This window comes from Thamnophis elegans, chromosome 12, assembly GCF_009769535.1.
Source record: "Thamnophis elegans isolate rThaEle1 chromosome 12, rThaEle1.pri, whole genome shotgun sequence".
Classification (NCBI taxonomy): Eukaryota; Metazoa; Chordata; class Lepidosauria; order Squamata; family Colubridae; genus Thamnophis; species Thamnophis elegans.
Window position 1 is genome coordinate 37,498,782 of NC_045552.1, and position 13,304 is coordinate 37,512,085.

Genomic DNA, 13,304 nt, shown 5'->3' on the forward strand with positions numbered 1-13,304 from the left:
ACATTTAAACGAAATGCATAGCTTGTTCTAAAATCTGCTTTTGAAGCTGTTTGGCTGATCTCTGATAATCTAAGACGCCTGATAAACAACTGTGCTTGAGGCAGGAAAGGAACCTTTTTTTAACAAAAACAGCAACTTTACATTTTCGATAAGCATTGCACATTGAAAGCAAAGAAGCAACTTTTGGTTCTTTGAAACAAAGTCAAGTATAAAACCTTATTCACAAACATATCAAGATAAAGACTCTAAAAATCTTACCAAGGCATGCCAAGATGGCAGAGAATTGGATGAGAAGAGAGAGTTGGAGGGAGGGGGAAGGGATGACTTCCTCCTGAAACTATGGAATTCAATTCACCATGTGAATTTTCAGTTTTCATACTATACAATGCTATTCACCTGACTGAGGCATATACTTACATTAATATATAAGAAGTCATGCCCTGCTCTGTGAGCAGAATTTTTAATACACCTTTAAAAAGCCCAAACTTACTTTGCTCCATGTCAAAAGCACCAATGCTGCTCTTCCCCCAGAGCCTGGGCCAGCCAGGGCCCCAAAACTGGTTTGGCCAGCAAGCAGGAGAAAAGCTGTGGATATTGTGAACCACAATCCACAACCATCTGAAAAGGGCCATCTTGGTCAGGGGGATAAGCCAGGCATGAGCCCCGTTTCCTAACAACCTGATCAGCTAAGAGCAGAATCGGGGCCTGGAGAACAAAAACTTGCTCCCAGCAGGCTCAGGAAGGGGGGGGGGGGAAGACACCTCAGGAGGAAATGTTTAATTCTCCTTGGCAGTGGAGGCTTCTGGATCCCGTTCCAACTGGTACAGTTGGAACGGGCTTGGTGTGGTGCACAAGGATATGCGCAGTGCGTGCGCGTGGGGCGAGCGCATGCAATGTAGCTGCCATCGATGCTTCCAAAGCCTCCATGTCGCTCCAGCTGCTCGTCAGAGCATTGCGTAGGTGCTGTACGTGCCGTGCACGGAAGCGTCAAAGGCTTTAAAGGACAGGTAAGGAGCTTGGGCGGGTGGGTGGGCCCTCTGGAGCACCGTACCGGGATGGTACCCAGTGTTCCGGGAGGGCTCCGGTACGCCCGTACCAGGGCGTACTGCCTGCAACCCATCACTGCTCCTTGGGCACAATTTTACTTTTCCTCTCTCTTGGGAGTCCTTAGTGGATGCAATGGGCCATTGGGGATGTTTTTTGTGTGCAACTCCCAGGAAAGATAAATAAGTAGTGCAAGACACCCCTGGAAGTGGATTTTCACTCATCTACAAAGAATTTTGCAGTTCTTTCTTTTTGTATTGTCAGCACAATCGCTGCTGCTTTCTGAGCCCTCTCTCTTCCGGAGGCCACTCCTGGAGGACTAAAAGAAGAGAAAGGATTTTTAAAAGCTGTGGCTGTGTTTCTTTAGCCAGGTATTCCAAAGGGTTTTATAAGGGGGATTAAAATACCTAAATTGTGTGACTTAAACCAAACTGAAAATTAAGTAAACAATCTTTTTCATGAACTTTGATCCTGACAGGTGTATCTCATCGTTTTAAATGAAGACAAGTTCATTATCATCAGGTAAAAAAGACGCCACTGATCTCTCAGGGCTAATTCTCGCAATTCTCACTAATTCAAAATTATAAAAGCAACAAAGCCAATTCTGTTCTCCCTACAGCTGCTCACCATCAAGTCAAAGCTTGTCTTTTGAAGTCAGTGTTGGAGGAAGACTGATCTTACAGGGTGGAGGGGGGGGGGAGGCCCCAGCCTCTGAATTCTCTCAGCCAGGCAAACCTGAGACATTATTCTTCACATGATACAAACAGTTGAGAACAACAGGGAGGCCACTGGCAATCTCAGGTCTTTAAGGGTACTGGGTGACCATCGGAGGAAGAAAGAAGAGCTGGTTTGGCTAGATCCACACACAAAACAAGAAGGGAAGAAACTTGAGGGAGCAGGGAGGGATGGCACGGCTTTGATTCCTGCAAATCAGGCAGGGGAAGGAAGGGCAAGCTCACCACAAGAGTCTGTTCCTGCATTCCTCACAAGCCACAAATGAGGGTGGGAAAGACAAGGTGGAGTCCTGCTGAGGCCCAGAAGGTACCAGCCTGGCCTGACTGGCTCTCAACAGCTTCGGGAGGAGAAGGAGGAGGAGGAGGAGGAGGAGGAGGAGGAGGAGGAGGAGGAGGAGGAGGAGGAGGAGGAGGAGGAGGAGGAGGAGAAGGAGGAGGATACAGTCTGTGGTTGGCCAAGAGGCAAGACATCAAACAGAAGGACCGCTCTGCTTTCTCTCTCTCCCAGTTCCAGCCGTGACCTGTCCTGAGAATGCCTCTGCTCCGATGTAGAAGTAAGGCACGCTTCTTTGGCAAATGGGGGGGAAAAAAACACGACCTAGAAACTGTCTGCTGGTAGCTGGGAGGTATCCTTATTTTGGCTTCTTCCCCCCAAAAAGCAACTTGAAAAGCAACTCAGTACTGTAGCTCCGGGTTCTGCTTCCTTCTGGAATCTTTTGTCCCATTGCGGCTGCTCAGAGGGGCAAAACAGTGTAGAAGACTCTGATCTCCCTGGGGGGGAAAGAAAATCCAGAGTTCCTGCACCACTTCAGCTGAGCAGGTCAAGCACAAGAGATGCCTGAACAGCCGAGCCCTCGGCCCTGCTCAGCCTCTTCAGACGGTCGTGTCGTCTTCCTCCTGGGAATCCCCCACCAGAAGCGAGTGCTTGTCCGCCTCGCTCAGGGCCATGTTGTTGAGGGAGTGCTTGTCGGAGAAGAGGGAGCTGATGGAGGCTTGGCTGTAGTGAATAATTCGGTCCATGAGGCTCAGTTTCGGAGACCCTGGCCCAACGTCATCGATCCCAATATGGACACTGATTTCTGAGGTGCTCTTGCACCTCACCTGGGTGCGGGCGTGGCGCTCGTACTTCTCACAGGTAGGCTTCTTATAACTAAAGGGGAACAGAGCCAAGATTGGTGTGTGGTTCTTGACAATTCAAGCAGGCACTGCCCAGACCTTACAGCCCTGAGAGCTCCATGGGTGAAGCTGACCTTTCTGGCACCTTTTACAATTGGGGCAGAAGGGTGCACTAGGGGCACACTTTGTGTCAAGTGTGAAGAGCACAACTCTTCCACAAAACTACTTCCACACAAGAAACCTCGTCTTCTCTGCCTATCACTTTTGTAGCCTCAAAACATTTTCCTACCCCGTTTTCCCCAAAATAAGACCTCCCCAGATAATAAGCCCAATCAGGCTTTTCAGCGCATGTGCTAATATAACCCCTCCCCTGAAAATATTGCAACACAGCAGCAGCCATGAGGTGACCACGCTCGTCACCTCCTGCACCTCAAAAATAATAAGAGCTACACAAAAATAAGGCCAAGCACTTATTTTGGGGGTCAAAAGAAAATAAGACTCTATCTTGTTTTCAGGAAAACACAGTACCTGCTTTAAGCAGATCATTTACTAAACCTTTTGTTTAAGCTGACATTATTGCAAGTCTTCCTTGCCCTGGATGGCCTTTCGCTCACGGAGATCCCCCCAAAAGGAACCCTTTGCCCTCTCCTACACAAGGCACCTGGCAGTGCTCCCCCACTCCTGCCTGCAGAGCTACTCACAGTTTTAGCAGCAGAGAAGACAACACAACGGACACAGAGGAGGCTGCCATCGCTGCAGAGCCCATCCAAGGCTGCAGAACCAAGCCAATCGGCAGGAAGACACCTAGGACCAAGCATGCCAGAGTTCAGGGGAGCACCGAAACTCAAATACACAAAGCGTGAAGCATTTTCACAACTATTTTCTGTCACTGGAAGTGGGGGGAGGAGAGAAACTAGAACCCAAAGTGAAAAGAGGGGATTTAGGAAGCCACTTGCACAGAAGAAATTTCTTAGCCCTCCAAATTTATTTTATTTTGACTAAACTCAAAATTCCTCCTTTCTCTCCCTAAACCGACTGAAGCAAAATGAGAGGACAGTCCGGAATTTGATGTCCTCTTAATGCTTCTTTTCTCAGGTATAATTTCCTGCAGCTTTTTGTTTTACTTCTTAGCTCTCTCTCTATAAATTTAGAGACCTTTTGCGGAGGACACCAAGCACTTGGTTCAGCACCAAGAAATGTTACATACCTGCAGCGACAGGAATACCAATAAGATTGTATATGAGAGCAAAGATGAAGTTGATTCGTATCCTTTTAACAGTTTTCCGTGATAAATCTATGCTTGCCACCACATCCAGCAAATCATTCTGCAAAATACGTTGATTCAGAAATTACTTAACAGGATTTATTCTATCAATCAACACTTTAGATTCCTGGTAACTTAACAAAGCTGCATCTCTTTCTGGACCTCAGCTAACTCAACACCATTGGACCATTTTAGAAAGTGCACATATAATAAAAAAAATGTAGGGGGCAGGCTGGACAACCTGTAACCCTGAGGTCTGCTTTGCCTCCCTTTTCCTTTCATCTACTTTCCACTCAACTGCTGGGCTTCTGACTCTCATCTGGAGAAGAAACACACAAAAGGGATCCCTAAAGCTATATAGACTAGGCCTCAAAGAATAAATAAGCATTCTACCAGAAAAGGAAATAGAAAATAATAGCAATAGCAATAGCATTTAGATGTACCATATTTTTCAGAGTATAAGATGCACCGTTTTCAGAGTATAAAAGTGTGGAAATTTTGGTGCGTATTATATACCGAACATTTCTGGCCTCCCGAAGCTCCGCTCCCGCATCCCATTTTTGTGAAAAATGGACCATTTTTTGCCCATTTGCCCAAAACTGAGGTGTTTTTGCCTTCCCCCACCTCCCAGAAGCACTCTGCAGGCTTCAGCAGGCTGGGGGAAGGGAAAAATGCCCCCGTTTTGGTGAAAAATGGGCAAAAAACAGGGGCATTTTCCCCTTCCCCCAGCCCTGCTGAAGTCTGTAGAGTGCACCTGTGGGTCAGGGAGGACAAAAACTTATTTTTCTTATTTTTTCTCTTTGAAATCTTGATGCGTCTTATAATCCGAAAAATATGGTGTATACCACTTCACAGCCCTCTCTGAGCGGTTTACAGAGGCAGCCTGTTGCCCCCAACAATCTGGGTCCTCATTTTATCCACTGAGGAAGGCTGAGTCAACCTTGAGATTTGAACTGCCAAATTGCAGTCAGTCAGCAGAAGTAGCCTGCAGTACTGCATTCTAACCACTGCACCACCACAGCTCATCTTTAAAAATCCTGGCTCTGGCCTGCTCACTTTGTACCACTTCTCTACCCACTGGGCCTTTCATCAAAATAGGGTTCCTGGCCACCAAAACAGTATGTTTTTCATTCAAATGAAGAAAAGCGGCAGTAGGAGCAATTTAAGAGTGGAACGAGTGGCCCAGAGACCGCGACACCCCTTTCCTGAAGGAGTCCTACTGGGCTCCTTCAATAGGGCTCCTCCCACCGAGTAGAGCTTGAGTTACAGCCCCTTGGATTCCCTCCTAGCTTTTCCTCTCCATTCCAGAAAGGAAATGCACAAATCGATGCAGGCTCAGACTTTGGCAGAGTCTTCCCCTCCACCACACAACTTACCCTGATCAAAACCACGTCAGCTGCTTCTATAGCCACGTCTGTGCCTGTGCCAATGGCAATGCCAACATCAGCCATGGCCAGGGCTGGGGAATCATTGATGCCATCGCCCACCATAGCCACCCGCTTCCCTTCTTCCTGCAGCTGCCTCACTTTGGCAACTTTGTGGGAGGGGAGCACTTCAGCAAATACTTTTGTGATGCCAACCTAAAAGCAAAAGAGAGAAAGCTGAAACCTCCAAAGGAAGGAGGCTATTGGGGGCAACACCAGGCTCCGGAATCAGGGTGAGACAAGGCCCCCTCCCAAGAGACTCTGGTCTTTCTTCCCAAGGCATCTCTCCAGTCACCAGTGAGGGAAGGCAAGATATGACAAATGAAAATACGACATAAGCCGACTGCATGGTAAAGCCTTGGAGGCATCCAGGGAAGCCTCAAGAATCCAGCAGCTTACCTGAGAAGCAATCGACCTGGCAGTTTTGCCATTGTCCCCCGTTATCAGGACCACCTCCAAACCCATCCCCTTCAGAGTCCGCACAGCAAGATCCGCTTCGGGCTTCACGGTGTCAGCAATGGCTACCAGGCCACACAACTCCCCTAGGAGACAAACAGGTTCCCATGAAGGCATGGATGCCTCCAGAAAAGACACACTTTTCCATTATGTCCCTTCCTAAACTGAGAACTGACTTACGTAGTCATGTTTTACAAGATTAAAAAAAAATGTGTTGATTGTTGTGAGCTGCCCACAATTTTTGACAATCAGGCAGCCTACAAGTTTAAGGAGTAATAATAGTGGACCACTTGTTTAGTTGCTACAAGAAGATCACACAGACTGACAACAAACAACGGTGTGACAAAATAGCAACAATGGTGCATTGGAAGATCATAAAATTTAAAAATATATATGAATGATATGAAGGATTTCCAGGAGACAAGATTACTTAAAGTCAAATATGTGGTTAGGATTAAGAGAGGGAAAAAAATTATGACACACCTTCACAGAGAATAAACCTACATTTGTTTAAGCAAATAGTGTTCATCCAAGCTGGGCTTAACCCTGGTTTATTGTGGCATTCAATTTAGGCCAATGATTGAAATATTCCAATGAAACAAAGAGAATATTTTATTTCTAAAAGAGTTTAGTAAGAATTAATTTACTTATTTATTAGCTGTCCATCTCATATTGAAACAACTCTGTTGAATATTTGAAGGCAAGACTATTTGATAGTATATATATTTGCATTATTTAAGAAATAAATAGTCAATGACAATGGTTAACAAAGTTTAGACAGCCAAATGATTGAGCATTTATGTTTATTGTAAATGCAATAAATACTCCTAAATAGCCATTCAGAAATACTCTGGAGTTTTATTCATTATTTAGAACTTTTCTGAGGTGCATCTTTGTCAATAATTTTCCTCCCATTGATCAACATTTATACCCTGCCAATTGTTTCAATACTTCCGGTTATACGTCCTTTTTCCCTGCACCCCTTTCAGCCTTTTCAAACTAAAAGGCTGAATATCCCAGTCCTCAAACCTACCATCCACAGCTATAAGAACTGCCGTGCGGCCTCGGCACTCGTGCTCCATCATGGTTTCGTCAATGTCACTTTTGAGAAGAAGGCCGTTCCTAGACATCCACTCTCGGTTTCCAATGAGAACAGAGTATTTGTGCGACATCCATGTGTCTGAAGGGAAAACTTCCATTATCCAAAAAAAGAGAGGAACAATTTAACACTAAGAACAGTCATTAGTCAAGGGCAGCCAAAAATTGGAACTATGTTGCACCGTTTCAGGCTAATGAATATTATTCAAAGATATGGGATTTAGGGTTCACCGACAATACTGCGAAGCCCTTATCTGCGCCGACATAAGCGCGAAGGGCTAATCCGCGCCGTCGGAAGCGCTAAACGAAATGCGACCCTACCGCGCCGACATAAGCGCGGAGGGCAAATCCGCGCCTTCCCAAGCGATCAGCAAAATACGACCCTAAACTGAACCCTAAACCAAACCCCTAAACCTAACCCTAAACCTAACCCTAACCCCTAAACCTAACCCTAAACCTAACCCTAACTTTTATTTACATTTCACTGTTTCAAAACATTAAAAATACAAAAACCTTTCTTCCTTCGCGCTTTCGTTGTCGCGCTGATATCGACGTGGTAATGTGGGCATGCTAATGATGACGCGTACTTGTCGGCGCTTATTTGTCGCTGCTATTTTCACGAGCGCGGTTTTGTCGGGCCACAGGGATTTAGAATCATAGGGCTGGAAGGAACCCAGGCCTTATTCCATCCTGGACTAATGGTTGTCCAATATTTTTTTTGAAAACCACAGCAATGGCAGGGGTCAGCAACCTGCGGCTCTGGAGCTGCATGTGGCTCTTTCATCCCTCTGCTGCGGCTTTCTATTGCCAGTCGATAAAAGGAAAAAGTACGCCATGCTTGGAGGAGACTCTATGATGGGGGAACTGGACTTCGGGCCAGCTCTAGAATTGAATGGATGGCTTTCGATTAGGACCTTTGCGGCTCTTTGAGTGTTTAAAGTTGCCAACCCCTGGACTAACGGTTCTCATTGTTAGGAAGATTCTCCTCAGTTCCATGTTGGATCTCTCCAGCCACTCTCCAGCTTCCAGCTGTTTTTCGTTATGTCCACAGATGCTTTGGAGGATAAATTATCTCTCAGACTCCTGTTCATTAGGCAAAACATACCTAGTCTCCTTAGCTATTTATCATATAGTTTAGCCTCCAGACCAGTGGTGAATTCCAGATCCCGTTCCAACTGGTACAGTTGGAACAGGCCCGGCAGCATCCACATGGATGCGCGCAGCGCACGCATGCGTCTTAGCACCTCCGCAAGCCTCCATGATGCTCCACCTGCTCAGCGGAGCATGGTGCAGGTGCTGTAAGCGCCATGCACGTGCGTGGAAGTGCCGAAGACTTAAAAGACTAGTAAGGAGCTCGGGCAGGCGGGCAGGCTCTCCAGAGCACTGTATTGGAATGGTATCCAGTGCTCCGGGCAAGCTCCGGTACGCCCATACCAGGGCATACTGCCTGCAACCCACCACTGCTCCAGACCCCTTATCCTCTTTGTTGCTCTTCTCTGCACTCTTTCTCAGGTCTCAGAATCCTTTTTGCATTGTGGTGACCAGAACTGGCAGTGTGCCAGGTGTGGCCTTAGGGGGCTATCACTTCTGGTGATCTTGATGCTGTCCTTCTGTTAATGCAATCTAAGACTGCATTGGCCCTTTTGGCAACTGTAACACACTGCTGGCTCACAGGTATCCTCATGGTGGTGGACCATGAGGATACCTAGATCCCTCTCACGGGTACTACTGATGTTCATAAGGTATACCTCACAACAGATGCGCAAGAATAATAATAGAAGTTGGTCATCAAAAGAAGGATTCAAAACAAGGACAAAGTAGCATCAGGGCATTTTAATCTCTCAGGACACCCTATAGCAGATCTCAAAGAAACCATTATGGGTATAAAAAGAAGTTTTAATGACTTAATCGAGGGAGAGGTTGCTGAACTCATGTACACTAAAAAGTGTCACGCTACCTCAGGAAATCTCAACAACACAATGGTTCTTTATACAATAGTTAATCGATAAGGTCCTAGATAATTTATCTCACATGTACCCTGAATCTTCGTAACCAAACCATTTTCTTCCTTCCTACTCCCTGTCTCATCATAATTTCAATCGTACATCTCTCTAGCCATACTATCCAATCAAGGAAGCTGCAGCTGACAAAAGCTTCTGCTTTTTAAATAATATTTGTTAGTTGGAAAAGATGCTACCAAACGCCTACTGATATTTATTAAATAATAAATGGAACTGCTCATGAGTGGAAAGTTTGTAAGAATCTTTATTCATTTCTCGCTAAGGAATGAACGAGATCAGAAATAGCCTGATTACATGACTGTCCATAAATATGCTTAGAGCCAGTAAATTAAAAACAAAAATCAATGTGACCATCGTTGGACTGCTTTAAGTTGTAAGTGATGTCATACAATGGTGGGATTCAATTTTTTTTTACTACTGGTTCTGTGGGCATGGCATGGCTTGGTGGGCGTGGCAGGGGAAGGATACTGCAAAATCCCCATTCTCTCCCAAACAACCGGGACTCGGGAGGCAGATAATAGATGGGGGCAGGGCCAGTCAGAGGCGGTATTTATTGGTTCTCCCAACTACTCAAAATTTCCGCTACCAGTTCTCCAGAACTGGACAGAACCTGCTGAATACCACCTCTGGTGTCATCTTATGCCTAATTACGTTGCCATGTCTTCCAGAAAAAGCAGCTGTCCCTTCCATCTGCAGAATGAAATGAAAGTACCCGAAGCCACTGAGCATCTTACTGTGCAAAGTCCATCCCATTTGCTTCAATGGTCACAAAATAAACTAGTCTTAGAAAGGTTTACCAGCTTTCTACCATAGCCTGGGTCATCATTTAAAATTCAAAAAAGAGCCCCAGTGGGCCTGGGGATTGTGCATTTCTCCCCTTTGCCACAGGGCCAATCACTCCTTACTTTCAGTTCTGCCTAGGAATAATCTTCCTCTACAAGAGAATTGGAAAACAGCAGCTTCCTTGAAACCCAAAGCAAGTGCACCCAGACCAGATTCCATTTGCAGAACATCCCATGTGGGTCAGTAAGGCCCAGGGGAAGCTACAAGATAATCCTGCCCAATCATCCTTTGCTTTTTGGGTCAAATTGGACTGTCAACTCCCCCTCCCCCCTTCAAAAAAAAGTTAAATAAATAATCAATAAGGGCAATAAGGTATGCATATGTGTTGGTTTGATGAGAAGAAAATTGATATAAACAGTAAAGGATCTTCAGTTAACCAATATTAATTATAACAACTAATAATGGAATGATAAGGATAAGGGATACAGTTAATTGTGTGTCTGTGTCTGTGTCTGTGTGTGTGTGTGTGTGTGTGTGTGTTACCATAACAAAAGGAACCGGGACACAAATTGTAAACAGTGGCTTGGAAAAAAAAGGCTTAGAACTTGTCAACTAATCTTTATTTAGAATATGTTATAAAGGCTTAAGGCTATTGGATGATTTTGTAATAATTAATGAAATGCCATCAGGTGGTTGTGTTTTTAACTATTGATTATTTTAGGCAAAAGGACACTAAAACAACTTCAGTCAAATGAGAACTATGCTATGTTGATAGTAAGACTCATTAAGAATCTTTGACATCTGATATGAATATAAGTAATGACTGTGGAAGAGATGCACGGAAGCTAATTGTAACCAACTGTCGCACTTTTTACAAGATGTAATGTAAGATGATGATTTTTTTTGTGTGCTGTTTGTTTAATAAATTTTTTTTGCAAAAAAAAAAAAGTAGAAGATCCCAGACTTTATTTACAAACTCTTGTACCCTAATGACATAAAGCAGGCTATTTAATAAGCATCATAATGTAACTTGTGCCAACCGGAAGGCAGACTCTCTGTAGCAATGTAAATCCCTGCCCACTTGGCGGCTTCCTGCTGGGGCAACGAAGGAACATTTTATTCACATGGTTGTGTTTGGCTGTGAATTAACACAGAATGAAAGAGGAAGCATTTACCACGCAGTTGTCTTACAAGGCACGATAACACGCCAATCCAGAAAACGGAAATCCCCTCCTCTCTCCAGAAGCCAAACCCTTGCCAGGAACACAAGCTCCCATTTACCAGACACACATGTCACACGTGAACTCACCTGGCACCTGCTCATTGATGATCAAAGCTGGCTGCATGAGGGGATCAGTCTTCTCATCCATGTTCACTAGAGCAGCGTTCCTGACATTGGTCTCTTCCACAGTTTCACTCTTGCTACGGAGTAAGGCTTCAATATTGGTAACTTTACAGCTAATACCACAGCCGGGCACCACCTGGAAATCAGTGCACGTCCCAAGGGTATCTGCATCCAATTCCTAGAGAAACAAAAGGATCACACAACAAATTCACGTGGGCAGAAACAGGACCATCATCTCAAAAAAGAGTTCCAAATCGAGACTCCAATAGCAATAGCAATAGCACTTACTGTATATACTCGAGTATAAGCCTAGTTTTTCAGCCCACTTTTTGGGCTGAAAAAAGCCGCCTCGGCTTATACTCGAGTCAGTGAAAAATTTGCCCGAAATGGAGGAGAAAAAGGGGCGGGGCCATGCCGCTGGGTGACACTCGTGAATGGCCCAGTGCCCCTGTTAGTTTCCCCTCCCTCTGTGTCAGTTTGCCGCGCAGCGCGCACCGCACCATCCCCCCTCCTCACGTTCTAATGTAATCCAGGGCTGTCTTACGATTCCCCTTCCTCCCCCTCCTGCCACTCTGCAACGATGTCCCACCTCCTCCTTGTTATGGCAAGCAGCCACATAGCGATGTCCCACCTCCTCTGGTACAGTGATCCAATGATAGGAATCACTGTGCCATGTGTCATAGGAGGCGGGACATCGCTCCCGCGGCTGCACGGGACATCATCATCACAGCGGGACATCAGCATCATGAGGTGAGTGAAGTATTTCATTGAATACACCGCTAGTTTACTGTTTTTCTTTGAAATAAATATTCAAAAACATTATTGGTATCTATTTTTATTTTTGAAATTTACCGGTAGCTGCTGCATTTCCCACCCTAGGCTTATACTCGAGTCAATAACTTTTCCAGTTTTTTGTGGTAAAATTAGGTGCCTCGGCTTATATTCGGGTCGGCCTATACTCGAGTATATACGGTAGATACAGTGCTTTACGGCCATCTCTAAGCAGTTTACAGAGTCAGCAAATTGCCCCCAACAATCTCGGTCCTCCTTTTACCGACCTCGGAAGGATGGGAAATGCTGAGTCAACCTTGAGCTGGTGAGGCTCAAATGGCCGGCAGTTAGCAGAATTAGCCTGCAATACTGCATTCTAACCACTGAGCCACTACGGCTCCAATGTGGGAATAAAATACAGCGGTGTTTGAAGCAATAAGCAGCCTTCCCAAATCTGGAGGATGTGAGGAATGAAGACCTCCAAGAGGGATTATCTGCAGGCTATTTTGAATTATGTGCCCCACGTAACTGAATACATTACTAGCAGTACGGATCTTGTACATTCTGCCCATTTACTTATATTTGAACCCATCTTTTTTCTAAGGAGCAAAAGTAGCATATTTAAATCTCATTTTATTGCCTGCATTCTCTTATCGCTCCTGAGGAGTGAGTTAGGCTAAGAATGAGAAAATGGGAAATGACTCAAGATCTGCCAGTCCTCACACATCTGAATAGGGTCTGAATTCATTTGCCCCTCCTAGATGGAAGAAGGACAGAGTTCAAATCTGCAATTCCCCTGGACAGGACACTGGCAATGTTTCTGTGTAATGGTGAAGTATCCACTCTGACTTATCTTAGCAGTTATCTGCAATGTACTAGATCTCAGCACCCATACTTTCAGGAGTACAAAAGTGCTATGCCAGCAAGAGGTGATGGGAACTGTTCAACAGGGCATGTTGGTGAAGACAATTTCTAACATCTTAAAAGATCCGCGCCAAGTGCAAACTTGTTGGATTGCTAAAGGAGATAGAGGAAGGTTTAGAGAAGGGGTCCCCCACCTCCAGGCCGAATTAGGCCATGCAAGTGGCTGGCTGCAGCGTGCACAGCTCAACTTGTGTGAGTGTGAGCTGGTAGGCACTTGCACATGCGCAGTCTGTTGCTTGTGCGGCCCAGTTCTCCTCTCTACCACCACTCCCCAGCCAGACTGCCAAGCCACAAGGGTTGGGGGACCACTGATTTAGGGGCAAG

At 45.4% G+C, this 13,304-nt stretch overlaps 1 protein-coding gene across 3 annotated transcripts in view; it reads right to left on the bottom strand.

The window, feature by feature from the left end:
- Positions 1-2,163: 2,163 nt before the first annotated feature.
- The window catches only part of ATP7A (ATPase copper transporting alpha), a 45,378-nt gene continuing 34,237 nt past the window's right edge, over positions 2,164-13,304 (bottom strand). For 2 of the 3 annotated variants that reach the window (XM_032227536.1, XM_032227537.1), the window contains exons 17-23: positions 11,250-11,463; positions 7,072-7,230; positions 5,982-6,124; positions 5,535-5,738; positions 4,102-4,219; positions 3,596-3,698; positions 2,164-2,928 (exon numbers count right to left, since the gene is read on the bottom strand). In XM_032227536.1, coding sequence (XP_032083427.1) covers positions 2,652-2,928; positions 3,596-3,698; positions 4,102-4,219; positions 5,535-5,738; positions 5,982-6,124; positions 7,072-7,230; positions 11,250-11,463 — 1,218 coding nt within the window. In that variant the 3' untranslated portion in view covers positions 2,164-2,651. The remainder of the gene's footprint in view (positions 2,929-3,595; positions 3,699-4,101; positions 4,220-5,534; positions 5,739-5,981; positions 6,125-7,071; positions 7,231-11,249; positions 11,464-13,304) is intronic. The other variant, XM_032227538.1, reaches the window with a different exon arrangement.